Source organism: Panthera pardus, unplaced genomic scaffold (assembly GCF_024362965.1).
Source record: "Panthera pardus isolate Hobbes unplaced genomic scaffold, ASM2436296v1 HiC_scaffold_2, whole genome shotgun sequence".
Taxonomy (NCBI): Eukaryota; Metazoa; Chordata; class Mammalia; order Carnivora; family Felidae; genus Panthera; species Panthera pardus.
Genome location: NW_026526765.1, coordinates 97130690 through 97146396, shown reverse-complemented (window position 1 = coordinate 97146396; position 15707 = coordinate 97130690). Strand labels below are relative to the sequence as shown.

The 15707-nt window shown below is 43.0% G+C and overlaps 1 protein-coding gene across 1 annotated transcript in view; it reads right to left on the bottom strand.

The window, feature by feature from the left end:
- The window catches only part of TBCA (tubulin folding cofactor A), a 77735-nt gene extending 69341 nt beyond the window's left edge, over positions 1-8394 (bottom strand). Inside the window, exon 1 of the mRNA XM_019462934.2 lies at positions 8234-8394. Coding sequence (XP_019318479.1) covers positions 8234-8286 — 53 coding nt within the window. The 5' untranslated portion in view covers positions 8287-8394. The remainder of the gene's footprint in view (positions 1-8233) is intronic.
- Between the last annotated feature and the right edge of the window lie 7313 nt (positions 8395-15707).

Below are 15707 nucleotides of genomic sequence, written 5' to 3'. Positions count from 1 at the left end.
TCCACATTGTTTGTATGTCTACAGAATGGTGATGATGATAATAATGACAGCAGTTAACATATTAAATATTTAGTAACAATCAGGCTTTTGGGCCAAATGCTTTATATGATTACCTTACTTAATTCTCTTAACAATGTAAGAAAGATATTATCTATCATTAACCCATTTTTCAGCTAAGAAAACAGTGGGTTTTTAAAATATTTTTTAAATGTTTATTTATTTTTGAGAGACAGAGACAGAGTGTAAGTGGGGAAGGGTCAGAGAGAGAGGGAGACACACAATCTGAAGCAGGCTCCAGGCTCTGAGCCATCAGCACAGAGCCTGACATGGGGCTAGAACTCACACACTGTGAGATCATGACCTGAGCCAAAGTTGGATCTTGACTGAGCCACCCAGGTGCCCCGAAAACTGTGGCTTTTAAAGATTAAGTAACTTGCCCAGGGTCACATATGTAGCATGTATTAAGTGGAGCCTGGGACTCCATTTGTTTAACTCCAACTGCAACAATAAATAGCTAGAGTAACTATTACACTGTCATACTGTAATTGATTCAGTACCTCCCCACGGCTTATTACATCAAATCCTTACAGACTAAGGTTCCATTCATTCATTTGTCCACTGAAAAGACTTTTGTTGAGCATTTATTATGTATCAACACTATACCAGGTGAATTAGCCATGTAGGTTCTGAGTGAAGCTGCTAAATAAATGATCTCTGAATCATTCATATCATTGATGTTATTTAAAAATCAGGTCTACTCCCAGTGAAGAAATGGGCAGAAAACATGAATAGACACTTCTCTAAAGAAGACATCCGGATGGCCAACAGGCACATGAAAAGATGCTCAACGTCGCTCCTTATCAGGGAAATACAAATTAAAACCACACTCAGATATCACCTCACGCCAGTCAGAGTGGCTAAAATGAACAAATCAGGAGACTATAGATGCTGGAAAGGATGTGGAGAAACGGGAACCCTCTTGCACTGGTGGTGGGAATGCAAATTGGTGCAGCCACTCTGGAAAGCAGTGTGGAGGTTCCTCAAAAAATTAAAAATAGATCTACCCTATGACCCAGCAATAGCACTGCTAGGAATTTATCCAAGGGATACAGGATTACTGATGAATAAGGGCACTTGTACCCCAATGTTTATAGCAGCACTCTCAACAATAGCCAAATTATGGAAAGAGCCTAAATGTCCACCAACTGATGAATGGATAAAGAAATTGTGGTTTATATACACAATGGAGTACTACATGGCAATGGGAAAGAACGAAATATGGCCCTTTGTAGCAACGTGGATGGAACTGGAGAGTGTGATGCTAAGTGAAATAAGCCATACAAAGACAGATACCATATGTTTTCACTCTTATGTGGATCCTGAGAAACTTAACAGAAACCCATGGGGGAGGGGAAGGAAAAAAAAAAAAGAGATCGGAGTGGGAGGGAGCCAAAGCATAAGAGACTCTTAAAAACTGAGAACAAACTGAGGGTTGATGCGGGGTGGGAGGGAGGGGAGGGTGGGTGATGGGTATTGAGGAGGGCACCTTTTGGGATGAGCTCTGGGTGTTGTATGGAAACCAGTTTGACAATAAATTTCATATATTGAAAAAAAAATCAGGTCTACTTGGGCAAATAAGACAGTATCATAATAGTAAATATATTATGGGAATGGAATTCTGAAATCACACATCCAAGCATTTATATTCTTTTTCTTAAAATTTTTTTTTAATTGGGGGGGGTAGGAGGAGAGGGAGAGGGAGGGAGGGGAAGGGAGGGGAAGGGGGAGGAAGGGGGAGGAAGGGGAAGAGAGAGAGAGAGAGAAAGAATTCCAAGTAGGTTCCATGCTCAGCACACAAGCCTGATACAGGGCTCAACCCCACAACCCTGGAATCATGACCTGAGCTGAAATCAAGAGTTGGAAGCTCAAAAAACTGAGCCATCCAGGCGCCCACCCGCCCCCACCCAAGCATTTATATTCTAAGGGTTGTGGATTAGTTATTCTTTTTTTCTTTTTTTTTTCTATTGTGGACTAGTTATTATTAACAAAATTTTCCAACCTTGCTCACTACAGGTTTTCAAAATTTCCTACCAAATGAAAAATGCAATGAAGACAGAATACATTCATTCATACACTCTCTCACTCTCTCTCTCTCTCTCTCTCAGGTCAAAAGATCTTTCATTTCCACATTCAACTTATAGAATAATATAGCTTGTGTTGGGAAAACCACAGTCATGAGTGGCCTTAGCTTTCTCTCTTTCCAACTTGAAAAGACATCTGGTTGCCAGCTGTGTAGTTCCTGAAAGTCACTGCTTGCCAAGTAGTTGGCAGAAGGTGGCAATCCTGAAGATTGCTGACCACCTGCAATCCATTTTGACACTGCCTTTGACCAGTGCTTTGGAGAGCTGAATATATTACAGAGATTCCAAAAGGAGTTGGCTAAACTTCAAGGCAAAAAGTTGGCCATTTTAGCTGAACTTAACTTTAACTCAAATAAAGGGGATATGATGTGGGAGAAGAGAAGATAAAAAAGCTACTAAAGCGTACAGGAAATTTACAGGGCTATGTCCTGAACCTCTCCTAGATATTGTCCACCATACTTCTACCCATCTTTACTTTAAATATAAGAAGTATATTTCTCTAGAGCTAGAGGAGGAAAACTACATCTATGTCTAGGCAAATATGTGTCATTCCTATTTTTTACTTTTATGTCAGTATAATATATATATTCAGTATACACACATAATGTATGTCAATATATTATATACATTATATATGAATATATATTTAACATGGAAATTTTAGTTAACTTGTATGTTGTTTTTATGTTTGCTGTACCTAGTATATATGTGTTAGACACAGTTGTATATCAGAGGTAAAGGTATAAAACTCAGGAAGACGCCAGAGTTTCGGAAAGGTGCTTGCTTTATATATATATAAAAAAAATCAATACAATTTCCCCACTGATTCATGATGTAAAATTCTATAATCAAGGCTTGTAGATTTGTAATTATGGTATGTCAGCTACATTTAAACAAGAGTGTTAAAAGATTGTTAAAGTTAAACTAACACAATTGCAGTGTGAATTGTCCTAGTCTCATTCTAATCTACTGGTGTCACTTTCATTTAATCAGAGGAAAACTATGGGCCAATGTCAGTGCTATTTCCAATGCCCTAACATTCTTTGTTCACACTGGATTTTAGGCCATTACCAATCCAAAATGGTTATAAAAAGATATATTTAAAAAACTATTTTTAATCAATTAATTCACTTACCAGTGGGCTAGGTTAGCAAACTTTATCAAAAATAGGTTTTATGTTAAATGGATGAAAACATTTTGTTTCTGCAGAAGGATTTCTTGAATTTACCATAAATCTAGTAAAAACATTTTATTTTATAAACACAAATCTTATTTGGGAACTTACAGTAGACATGTCATTGAGCTGAAATACCATATCAACATTTAAAACATCAAGCCTGTATTTTCTTCTACTTTAGTGAAAGTAGTATTTTCTAAATCACTAACAATTCTAACAATTCTAAATCACTAACATTTTCTAAAGTATTTTCTAAATCACTAACAATTTAAATTAATACAGAAAACTACTCTGGCAAGGAGTCCTATTTATAGGACACAGTTAAGGGCTTTTAAAAAAAATATTTTTAATGTTTATTATTTATTTTTGAGAGAGAGAGGGAGTGAGTGTGAGCAGAGGAGGGGCAGAGAGAGAGGAAGACACAGAATCTGAAGAAGGCTTCAGGCTCTGAGCTGTCAGCACAGAATCCAATGCGGGCCTCAAACCCACGAACCTCAAGATCATGACCTGAGCCTAAGTCAGATGCTTAAACTGACTGAGCTACCCAAGTGCCCCAGTTAAGTTTTAATTTGAGCAAGGTAAAACACTGGATTCACAGTTGTAATAGCAAATAGTTTCCACATAAATCATGGCACACACATAACAGTGCTATGTTAGCTAGTTACACAAGAGGCACTAATCCAAATCATCCTGGTTTGCCTGAGATTTTTCCCACTATTAGCACCAAAGGGTCTACATCTTGGACACCCCTTAGTCCCAGGTAAACTGGGACAACCGATGCTACCAAGACATCAAGAAAAGGGAAGAGGAAGGGGGAACTTTCAGTTCTGCACTGGAGAAAAAGAAAATTGGAGTGGTATCTGGTAACTCCCTGCTAGGGCTGCTAGATTAGCTGTGACCCAATAACAGATACCAGTAGGTCGAGCAACCCACCTGAAACATGAATCTGTACCTTTAAAATGCTCCTGCCAGACTCAAACCTAGCAACTAATACTCATTAACAACGCGTCACATGTGAACAAAGGCTGCTGCTGCTCCAAGAAACTGCATGCATCTCTCACAGTCAGAATTAGCTCTGGAAAAACAATCCTGTTACTTGGAAGGGAATATTTAGGGATTCCTCAAGTCAGAGGTTCAGTACCAAGTTAGGCTCATTGCCGTCTAACTCTTACCTTACAAGCCATTCCTAGTAACTGGACTCTTTCCTTGTTCACAGGGATCTAACCTCTCTTTTAAAATCTCTCTCTGGCAATCAGAACCTTTCCATTTGTTACCATGAGAGATAACAAAGTTTGTTCAGGTCTAGGGTACTGTGAGTGTTCTGCTTGTTTACTTAGGGCTAAACTAATGCCCTTGAAACTTGCTTCTAGTTTCCTAATGTGGCTGTCATCTCTAGACTGCCGTCACCATTTGGCCAACATGCTGAAACTCACATTTTTCATTTATTGATCTCTCTGTTGCCAAATACCACCATCTACTTATTGCCTATTTCCATAATCTCATAACATTCCACCTCCCTACTCAGATTTCTTCCTAAAACCCACTACAGGGAACTTTTGGATCACCTGAAGTAATCCAGCACATTGATTACAGACACTAAACTAAGGATCCACCCTCCCTAGGCCAGTCCACCGAAACTGAACTCTAGGACTAATACCTAGAATATAATTCTAATGGCTCTCAATTCCTGGAGAGAAAACTGAAGTAATTGGGAGACATGAAAGACTTTAAATGTCTTCTTTCAAATAAAAGTTGTCATTTCTTTTTTTTTTTTTTTTTAATGTTTTTTTTTTTTTTGAGACAGAGCATGAGCAAGGGAGGGGCAGGGAGAGAGGGAGACACAGATTCGGAAGCAGGCTCCAGGCTCTGAGCTGTCAGCACAGAGCCCGACACGGGGCTCGAACTCGTCAACCTTGAGATCATGACCTGAGCTGCCGGGCACTCAACCCACTGAGCCACCCAGGCACCCCTAAAAGTTGTCATTTCTGAAGAGAAAGGAGTCTATGAGCAATAAGCATCTCACTAGAAAAAGGTGCTGGAAAAGAAAATGGTTTTTAGACCACTGCTTTAAGAAACCAGTGAACAGGGGCACCGGGGTGGCTCAGTAGGTTAAGCCTCCAACTTTGGCTCAGGTCATGATCTCAGGGTCTGTGACTTTGAGCCCCAGGCTCTCTGCCATCAGCACAAAGCCCGCTTCAGATCCTCAGTCTTCTTCTCTCTACCCCTCCCCAGCCTGCGCACAAGCGCACATTCTCAAAAATAGTTTAAAAAAGAAAGAAAGGAAAGAAAGAAACCAATGAACCAAATCCTACTCACAAAACCAAGAACATATCCAAATCATGAAACTAATCAAGTCTTTGAAACTAAATTTAAAGAGAGAAATGCATACCTCTTAAGACTTTTTTTTTTAAGTTTATTTACTTTGACAGCAAGCAGAGCATGCAAGCAGGGAATGGACAGAGAGAGGGAGTGAGAGAGAATGCCAAGCAGGCTCTGCACTGTCAGCACGGAGCCCAATGCAGGGCTTGAACTCACAAATCATGAGATCACAACCTGAGCTAAAATTAAGAGTTGGACACTTAACCAACCGAGCACCCAGGCACCCCTTACGAAAAATTTAAATATACATAGAGAAGAACATAAAGAAGCTCATGATCATTCAGCCACCAATTATTAATATGTTGCTGTATCTGGATTATCTACTTTTTTCTTTACTGAAGTAAAATGTAGAATTTAAAAAGTAGAACGCTAAGACAAAAGATGGAAAGAGTCACAGAAAAATAATTTTCTGGCAAAAAAATAACAAAAGAGAGATCAGGAACAACATTTATGGATTTAGATGGTTGTCTACCAAGGTAAAATATGAGTAATGAACAATCAGAAGTTACAGGTTTTTTTAAAAGAACCTTTCAGTAGGAAAGGGTAGCTCATTAGAAAATCCATGGGAAAAAAATGCATGATAGACATTTCCGTTAATTTATAAACAATCTGAGTAAATATGTACATTTTAAGTAAAAAGTAAATTATGAAGGAGTTCCACAAAAATGATAAATTTTTTGTACTGAAGTACAAGGAATCAAAATTAAAGTTTGATAATGCTCTACTAGTGAAATAAACTGAAAACCAAACCTTATTTCCAAGCAGTTTCCTTAAGTATTTGGCAATTTTTGAGAGCCTAAAAACTGATTTTATTATCTAAATGGGTGTATTTTCTCTAGAGTATGTATTATAAGCATATAACTACTTGAACTAACTTTACAAACTAGTATGGATCATTAGGATAAGAAATGACAAGGCGATATAGGTAATTAACCGAAAACTACCTCTAGGAATCATTTCTCGTGACTCTTGGCCTAAAGAACTCTCCATTATACCCTGGTAATTCTGCCAAATAGATTTACTAAAACGACCTAACAAATCTGGCAAAAATGAACAACGGAAGGTGAGTGATAGTGCAAATTATTTACACTTTCAATTATACATGTCAGTTCTCCTCCTATTTCACACATTTAAAAAAATACTGTTTTAGAGCATTGTAGCTTTAGTTGTAGATCGGAAACTTTTCCCTGTTCTGTTTCCCTGTTTTGCCATTAAGTAGCACAAATTTAGTTTTTCCATTTTAACTTCACTAAACCTCAGCTTCTCACTTCTCAAACAGGAACACACACAATACTATTAGTTAACATTTACCAGCCACTGGCTACTTGCCACATGCTGTGTTAGAACAGCACAGCAGGTGTGGGTACTAACTCCATTTTACAGATGAGGAAACCGAGGCACGGTGCAACGTAATGTATTCAACAATAGGTAATAAATGGCAGAATCCAGATCTGAACCCAAGCTGTCTCACCTAAGAAAAGGCTGTGCATTTAACTACTACTCATACTACCTTCTTACTGCCTTGACAGTAAAGCTTCTAGGAAAATACAGTGCAAAACTGTGCTAAGCCTCAGAGGCAATGCACCTATTTAAGTGAATTTATCCTTCCTTTTGCCTTGCCCTTCCTCTGGTGGCAATAACAAAGGGAGGAGAAGTGGGCAAAGAGCAAGAAGCCAGAAGGCTAGGAGTAGACGTTTGTTTCTGCTGCAAAATAAGCTGCTACTTCAGCGGGCTGTTTATCTTTTCTCTGGGAATGCCTCATCAAAAAGTCTGGTGTCCCTGGGTCTGAACCGTGAAGGTCTAAGAAGCACTGAAGGGTCTAACAGCACTCAGCGCTACGGCCAATTACAGGACTGGCCTGCCCTGCCCAGGCTAGTTACTTAAACAGCATCCACAGGCTCCGGGCGAGCTTCGGGGAAGCCGACGGGGGAGAGTCAGGCCGCAGAAGTTTGAGGACTGTACTGGAAGTTCATGTCCCAGTTCTCAGAGGCTCCGAGTCCCGCCTCTCCTGGTCACAGGGCCCCAACAAGGCCTCATTTTTTGATGAGGGCTGGGCTCTCGGCGTCCCCTCTAAACTTCAGAAGGGGCCTGCGTGTCCACCTGAGGGCAGGCAATGGACTGAATCCGCCTCCCTCCAGTCAACTTGGGCAGGGAGACCCGCGCGGAGACCCAAACCGGCGCCCCCTCCGGCTGCGGGGCGCCGCCCCTCCACCCCCCTCGCGGCCGCTCCCAGGGCTCCCCCACCGCGGGCTCCCGAGGGGCGGGTCCGCGCCGACCCTAGTCGCCCAACGGTTCGGTTCTTGAGGAGAAAGGCAGGGGGAGGGGCGTGTCCCGGCTCGGGGGCTCTGGCACTGACGCGTCCCCGCCGCGTCCTGGCCCCGGCCCCGGCCCCGGCCCCGGCCCCGCCGGCCGCGGAGCCCCAGGTGAGGCCTGGAGCCGGGAGCCCGCCTCAGGCCTGCGCTCCGCCCAGCCTCTCGGGCCGCCATGAGGCGAAGGAGAGGAGGCGCTGACGTGTGCGCCGCTTGCGGCCCCTTACCGCTTCACTACGCCGGTTTTGATCTTGATCTGTCTCACGCGAGGATCGGCCATGATCCCTCGAGCGCGGCGGGAAGGAGGGGTGGAGAGCCGGCGTAACCGTGGAGGAAGACGGCGCGGAGGAGGCGGTAGTATCGGCGTAGTGGACGCGGCCTGGCGCGCATGCGCAGACTCCGGCGCGGCCCTGCCCCCGGGCTACACCTAGGGGCGGGGTCGGGGGGTAGCGGGCCCGGGCAGGTCACTCCTCTTACCTGCTGTCACCCGCCTCCACCCACTTTCCCCCTCGTGGAACCCGCCCTCCCCTGCTCTCGTCTGGCTCGGACAGCCTTCCTTTTAGTGTGTGAACAGTCCTTCTTTTAGTTTGGACACAAGTTACACTTTTCCCGGTGTCCACAGCCTGGGCGTTGTGGGAAACTTCAGTATCTCCCCAGGTAGACATTGCTTTGCGAAACTATACGTTTAATGTATGGAATGACCTAAAAATTATATTAAAGATATTTTCGGTGTCATTATCTTGTGTCAAATGGGGTAATGTATGTTTAATGAAAAAACTACTGTCATGCACGCAGTCGAGAAAATCTTGGCCCTCTACGTCAGATCTTTGCAAAACATGTTTGTAGGTATGTACCTCACAGAGGCAATGGCTGTAGAACTTATCAAATAATCATCACTTGTGTATCTTAAATATTCAACTTACAAAAATGTGTGTGGCATACAAAAGCTCGAGCTTCGTGGTCAGACAAACCAAGTGACTTTGGAGGTTCCACCGTATAATAGATGACACGGGGCACATAGGCCACTTAATCTCGCTGCTGAGCCCCATTGCCTTGTATGCAAAATGGTAATAATGCCCACTTTACAGGGTAGATACTCAGATTAAATCTCAGTACCTGACGCATAGTGGATGCTTAACAACTTTTGACTCTTGTTTTATACTTACAAATAACATGTCTGTTGCATAAAATGAAGTGCACCTCCAGTCGGCCTCTTTCTGATGGAGTCTCCCAAGGAATGCAGGGCAAAGCCTCCTTTGTTTTCTTATTTCTTGGTATCATCCTTCAAAGACATCTACCTGATTGTCTTTTCTGTTCCCTACACTTTATTTCCTCATTCTGGCTTTTCTGGCTAGCTCTGGAATACTCTTCCACCTTGCTAGCCCAAGACCCTTAGATTAAATCCAAGATCAAATCCCACCTTCTGGAGAAAGTCTACCATCACTGACCCCTGCCTGCTCAATGCTGCCTGAATGCATTTGAATCACCCAATATTATATTTTATTTTTGGTGTATTTCTTTAACAAAACGATTGTTTGAGGGATGCCTGGGTGGCTCAATCAGCTGAGCGTCTGCCTCTTCATTTTGTCTCAGATCATGATGCCAGGGTCGTGAGATTGAGCCCTACATCAGGCTCTGTGCTGAGCATGGAGCCTGCTTAAGATTCTCTCTCTCTCTCTCTCTCTCTCTCTCTCTCTCTCTCTCTCTCCTCCTCCTCCTCCTCCTCCTCCTCCTCCTCCTCCTCCTCTGCCCATCTCCCCTATTTGCACACACTCTTTCTCTGTCGCTGTCTCAAAAACAAACAAACAAACAAAAACCCTATTGTTTGAGTACTTCATGAAGGTGTGCTTACTCTCCTAGTTGGATTAAAAGTATTTAAAAATTTTTTTTAATGTTTATTTTAGAGAGAGAGCGTACGTGAGTGGGGGAGGGGCAGAGAGCGAGGGAGACACAAAATCAGAAGCAGGCTCCAGACTCTGAGCTGTCAGCACAGAGCCTGACTCAGGGCTGGAACCCACGAACCGTGAGATCGTGACCTGAGTGGAAGTTGGATGCTTAACTGACTCAGCCACCCAGGCACCCTTAAAGTATCTTTAGACGCAAATAAATAAATCCTTCAGTAAATCCTCCTCCTCTACCTCGACCTGGGTTCTATACACAGTGGATGCTAAATGCAATAAATACTATCATCTGACCGGCTGGCACACTGAAATACAATTTCAAGTGACACAGCAAAACTATGAAATACTGGGGGGAGGGGTGGGGAAAGAGGTTCAAAAAAAAAACAAAAAACCAACAGAATCACCAAAGCAAAATACTACAGTTAGAAATCCAGTAGGTCATTAGTATAAAGGTACTGGGAGGTCCTTTAAGGCAAAGAAACAGCAGCAGCTGAACCCACAAACCAAAAGATTATGCACCTAGGGCTCTTGCTACTGTCAAGGATCTTCATTCAGGCAATAAAAGCCAATGTAAGTCTTCATAATCTCTCTTTTGCCTTGGTTTTGTGCTGATTTGCAGGAGTTCCCCTCAGCCTAGGTTTTCTGGTGTAAACACCTCCTATCTTTTCCAACCCCCAACTCTATCTCTACCCTTTTGTCCTTTTTTTTCTTTGTTTTAATGATTTTGTATCTGTGACTTTACTGTAAACCAGTAATTAATATAACGCAAAGACCTCTGCTGCTGCTGCTGCTGTGTGTATCCAGGCTTTCAAGGACAGTGTGTGTTTATCTGTGTCTGTCTGTACTATATCGTACACTTGAAGCTATGGATTAAGATCATGGAGTTTGGTCCCACCCTTAAGGATTGGGAATCAGGTGAAAGTGTTCCCAGTGTCAGGAGTTGACAGTCGTGGTAAAGAGCATGAACTGGGCCAGACTGTCTAAGGTCACATCCTAGCTCTATTTCTTACTTATTTTGCAAAATTGGACAAGTTACTAATCTCTCTACGTCCCAGTTTTTTCCTCTGTAAAATGTGGGTGATAATAATACCCACCTCATCAGGTTGTTATAAAACTTAAATAAGTTAATATTTGTAAATTGCTGAGGAGAGTGCTGGTAATTATTAAGCACCATACAAAGCGTTCATTAAATAGATCAGTCATCTGGGAAAGAGGTCCTAAATAGGAAACGAAGAACACAGTAGGATGCATATTCATTTGACTATAGAAATGTCAATTCATGAGATCACACATAATTCATGTTTGACTGTCAACTCCCTATAAATAGGACCCATGTTCCACTTATTCATCACTATATCCCAACAGATAGCAATGCCTGGCACGTAGTTGGTACTCAATAAATATTTCTTGAATGAATAAATGCTGCTTTAAAACTTTTTTCCCATTTAACAGTATGTCAGGGAACTTGCCCATTCCAGAATGGACTGCTAAAATAATCTGAAACATCCCCTCCCTCACACATACACCATTTTTCTCTGGGCCTTGCTCCTTTGGGTCTGGACTTTGAGGAAGTAGACTGACAGGTCACTTCTTGTTAGTGTAACAGAGTACTAACCACAGGAGCCCTGCAGGACCAAGGCAGAGACAAGCCCTAGGGCATTTGAAATACAAATTATGTAACCTGTATTTCTCACTGTTTGGCACCCTTTTGTTTTATTATTCCTAAACTTTGAGTCTTTTTAAAATTTTCCAGCCTGGGACTTAGATGAACTATGGGAATGAATCTGTAGCACGACTCTGTAAGGGATACATGTATGAACATTTGAGATTGAGGGCTGAAAAGATCCCCAGGACTTGGGGGAATCTTTCAGAACAAGGGGAAAGTGTAGTTTTCTCCTCCCTGAGTGGCAATTCTTCCATTGCTACTCTTGAAGAATTGCAGTAATATTTTCACTAAAGAACACTGCTAAGGGGCACCTGTGTGGCTCAGTCAGTTGAGTGTCTGGCTCTTGATTTTGGCTCAGGTCATGATCTCACCGTTTAGGAGATGGAGCCCTATATCAGGCTCTGCGCTGGCAGCATGGAGCCTGCTTGGGATTCTCTCTTTTCTCTCTCTGCCTCTCCCCCCACTCTCTCTCTCTGTGTCAGATTAAATAAATAAACATTAAAAAAAAAAAAAGAACACTGCAGATTCCCTTATAAATAACAAGTTGTTTTCCCCAGAGCTTACAGAGCTATAAGCTCAGTCTCACCATCACTTCATGCTATTCTCTCCCAATTGACTCCAAGCTCCTCAAGATTTGTTACCACATTATATTCATCTTAGTGCCCCCAGCATCAAACTTAATGGCTAGGTGTTTGGAGAGGCATAGTAAATCTTTTCTGAGTTAAAGAAAAATCAAATATGGAATTGAGATAGATTTCTAATTTTGACAAAAACAAAGACTGGTCATGTCTTTACCTTCCTGGAACTCTGAGACAACCTGCATGCAGTGAGACTGATATAGTGCTGAACGCAATTGCTCTGATGCTGTACTTCTGTTGAATAAAACCAGGTGGCCAACTGGAGAAGCCATCCCTGGGGAGATAAATAAAGAAACACTGTTGATAAAAATATATTTTTTGTGAAATGTCTCTGATAATTACCTCTGGGTGCATGAAAGACTTGAAATGTTTCCTTCATCATTAGGAATTGCACCTCTTCTGAAGAGACCTAGATCTGCTTTCTTCTCTGTTACTTGTACAGTTTTTCAGATTTTCGTGGCCCTCCCTCTAACTGGAGCCACTGCAGTGGCACCCAGTGACCCTCAGACTTTGACCAGCATTGAATGACTACAACCTGGAAGTGCCTTGCTTCAGGCCTAGGCCATGAGCCCCACAGAGACAGCAGACAGGCCTGGGAAACTTCTCAGTTCACATGTGTACAGAAGCCAATATTTCAGTGGTACAGGAGCCTGTGGATCAAATGCTCCCATCTTCAGTTCTCCAGGCAGTAGACACATTTCATAAAACGCTTCAGATGGTCCCATGGAATCAAATACCAGTCACCTGTAGCACTTGATGAACTCAATAATCCATGCTTGCTTTTTCTTTTTTTCTTTTGGCAAGAGAGACAGAGAGGGTGTAAGTGAGCAAGAGGCAGAGACAGAGAGAGAGAGAGAGAGAGGGAGTTGAGGTTCACCCAAAGAGGGACTCCAGCTCACCCCATGTGGGAGTCGAACTCACAAAACATGAGATCATGACCTGAGCCCAAGTCAGATACTTAACAACTGAGCCACCAAGGCGCCCACATTTTTTTTCTTGCCCTGTTTCATTTATCCATTGTTCACTCCTGGCCTTCAGAATCACTTTCCAAATAAATGGGGTAGTAATATGCTGCATTTGGGAATACTATTCTGACAGATTAATCAAGGGAATCAGAACACTGCCAGCTTTGAATGGGGCACAGAGCAAGAGTAGGTTCTGCATCCATTTTGGGCTGCAGTACAAGCTCCCCTGCTATTCAGGCCATATGACTCAGCAGTTCTAATGATGCTGATGTATCTGGTGGATAAGGATTGTGGTTGGAGTCTCTGGTAAACCCCAAGAGGAGAGCAGCACATAGGCCATGCCTATAGTGGTAGAGAAGTACTCACCTTTTGAAAGACAACTCCAGAAACACGCTGGGCCCTAGTAGAAACTTAGAATTGATAATGTGACACCAAGAAACTATAGGGCCAAAGCCACCAATTATCAGAGGAGCATTATCAGAGTCACTATGAGTGGGCTTAATGGGTATCCATTGGGGGGCGCCTGAGTGGCTTAGTCAGTTGAGTGTCTGACTCCCGATTTTGGCTCAGGTCCATGATCCCAGGGATATGGGACCAAGCCCACATTGGGCTCCATGCTGACTCTGGAGCCTGCTTAAGATTCTCTCTCTCTGTCTCTCCCTCTGTCCCTCTCCCCTGCTCTCTCTCTCAAAAAAATTAAAAATAATATTAATCCACCGTGCAAAAATGGTACACCAGGGATTGAGCCCGAGCTGGTCATAGAAGTGCTAGGTAAATTTGTAGGACATCCAACTCTGTTAGTTTTGCCAACTCTATGGCCTCCCTGGGGATTCCCTTTGACCAAAGTCTTCTAATGGAGAAGGAAAATTTGGATCTCATCCACAGATGGGTCGGTACAGTAAGTTGATGTTAACTGTATAGGGACAGTTGCTGCACAATAGCCCACTTAGAGGTTGCCCTAGAGGACACCTGAAAAGAGAAGTCTTCCCCCTGCTGCAAAGCTACTAATGGAATACTTGGTCAGTGGCTTTATATAGATAGGAAGTGCCCTGAGGTATGGATTCCTGGGCAGTGATGAATGGCTTGACTGGTTGGTCAGAGGCCTGAAAGAAACAAATTTGGCAGAAAAAGAAAAAGAAATATGGGAAAGACACCAGGAGTACACACAAAGCTTGTGATTTTGTGTCTCGTGTTAATGCCCACCAAAGAGCATTGACCACTGTGGAAATAGTCACTAACCAAACTGACAAAATGACTTGTCCTATGGATGCCAAACAGCTTGTCTATTCAGCCACCACAGTGCAAGTCCATGAGCAGAGTAGCCTGTGTAGCAGAGATGGAGGCTGTGGTAGGCAGCCTCTCAGATGACCACTAAGGATTCGTGCCTCCGGGCAGTCCTGTCCTTGCGTAATCTGCTCTCCGTGAACATGGATTTATTGATTCAACTCCAACAAATAGAATATGGCAGAAGTGATGGAATGTCACCTCTGACATTAGATTATAAAAAGGGCTGCCACCTTGTGTGCCCTTTCTTGGTTTCTCTTTGGTCATTCACAATGTAGATAGCCAGTTGCCAAGTTGTAAGGCAGCCCTGTGGAGAAGGCCACGGGATGAGTGACTGAGGCTTGCCAACAACCACGTAAGTGAGCTTGGAAGAGGAACTGAGCCTCCAGACGAGACTGCAATCTCAGTCTACAGACTGACTGCTATCTCTTAAAACAGCTTAAGGCAGAGGCACTCAGCTAAACTGTACTAATTCCTGCCCTATAGAAACTGTGAGATAATGTTTGTTGTTGTAAGCCACTAACTTTTGGGGTAATTTGTTACGCAGCAAGAGATAACTAATGCAGAGCCTACGTATGGGCTTCCTTTCATCAAGCCTGACCTAGCTGCTGCCATTACTGAATGTCTAACCTGCCAGCAGTAGAGACCAATACTGAGCCCTTGAAATGGCACTATTCCAGGAGAAGACTATCTGGTTGAGAGCTTGGTTACATAGGATGCCTTTCTCCCAGGAGTGTCCACTGTGGCAACCATGAGAATATACCACTCAGGTCTACCTTTTTTTTAAAAAGTTTTAATGCTTATTTATTTTAGAGAGAGAGACAGAGACAGAGACAGAGAGACAGAGTCCAAGGGAGGGAGGGGCAGAGGGAGAGGGAGATACAGAATCCAAAGCAGGGTCCAGGCTATGAGCTGTCAGCACAGAGCCCAACGTGGGGCTTAAACCCACAAACCGCAAGATCATGACCTGAGCCAAGGTCGAACACTTAACTGACTGAGCCACCCAGGCGTCCCTCAGGTTTACCTTTTAAGAGAAACCTCTGTGTGGAGCATAGTTAAATGTCAGCCTTCAGCTTCTATGCCTTTGGATTCATGTATTCACACCAAGGACATGCTTCTCTCCCAGAAAATTACTGAGCACAGCAGTGGTATTAGAGCCAAATGATTCCTGTCCAATGTGGCGTTCCTCTAATGGGAACCTTTACTCAGGAACTTCCTATTAACCTGGGAAGACTTTATAAGAACTT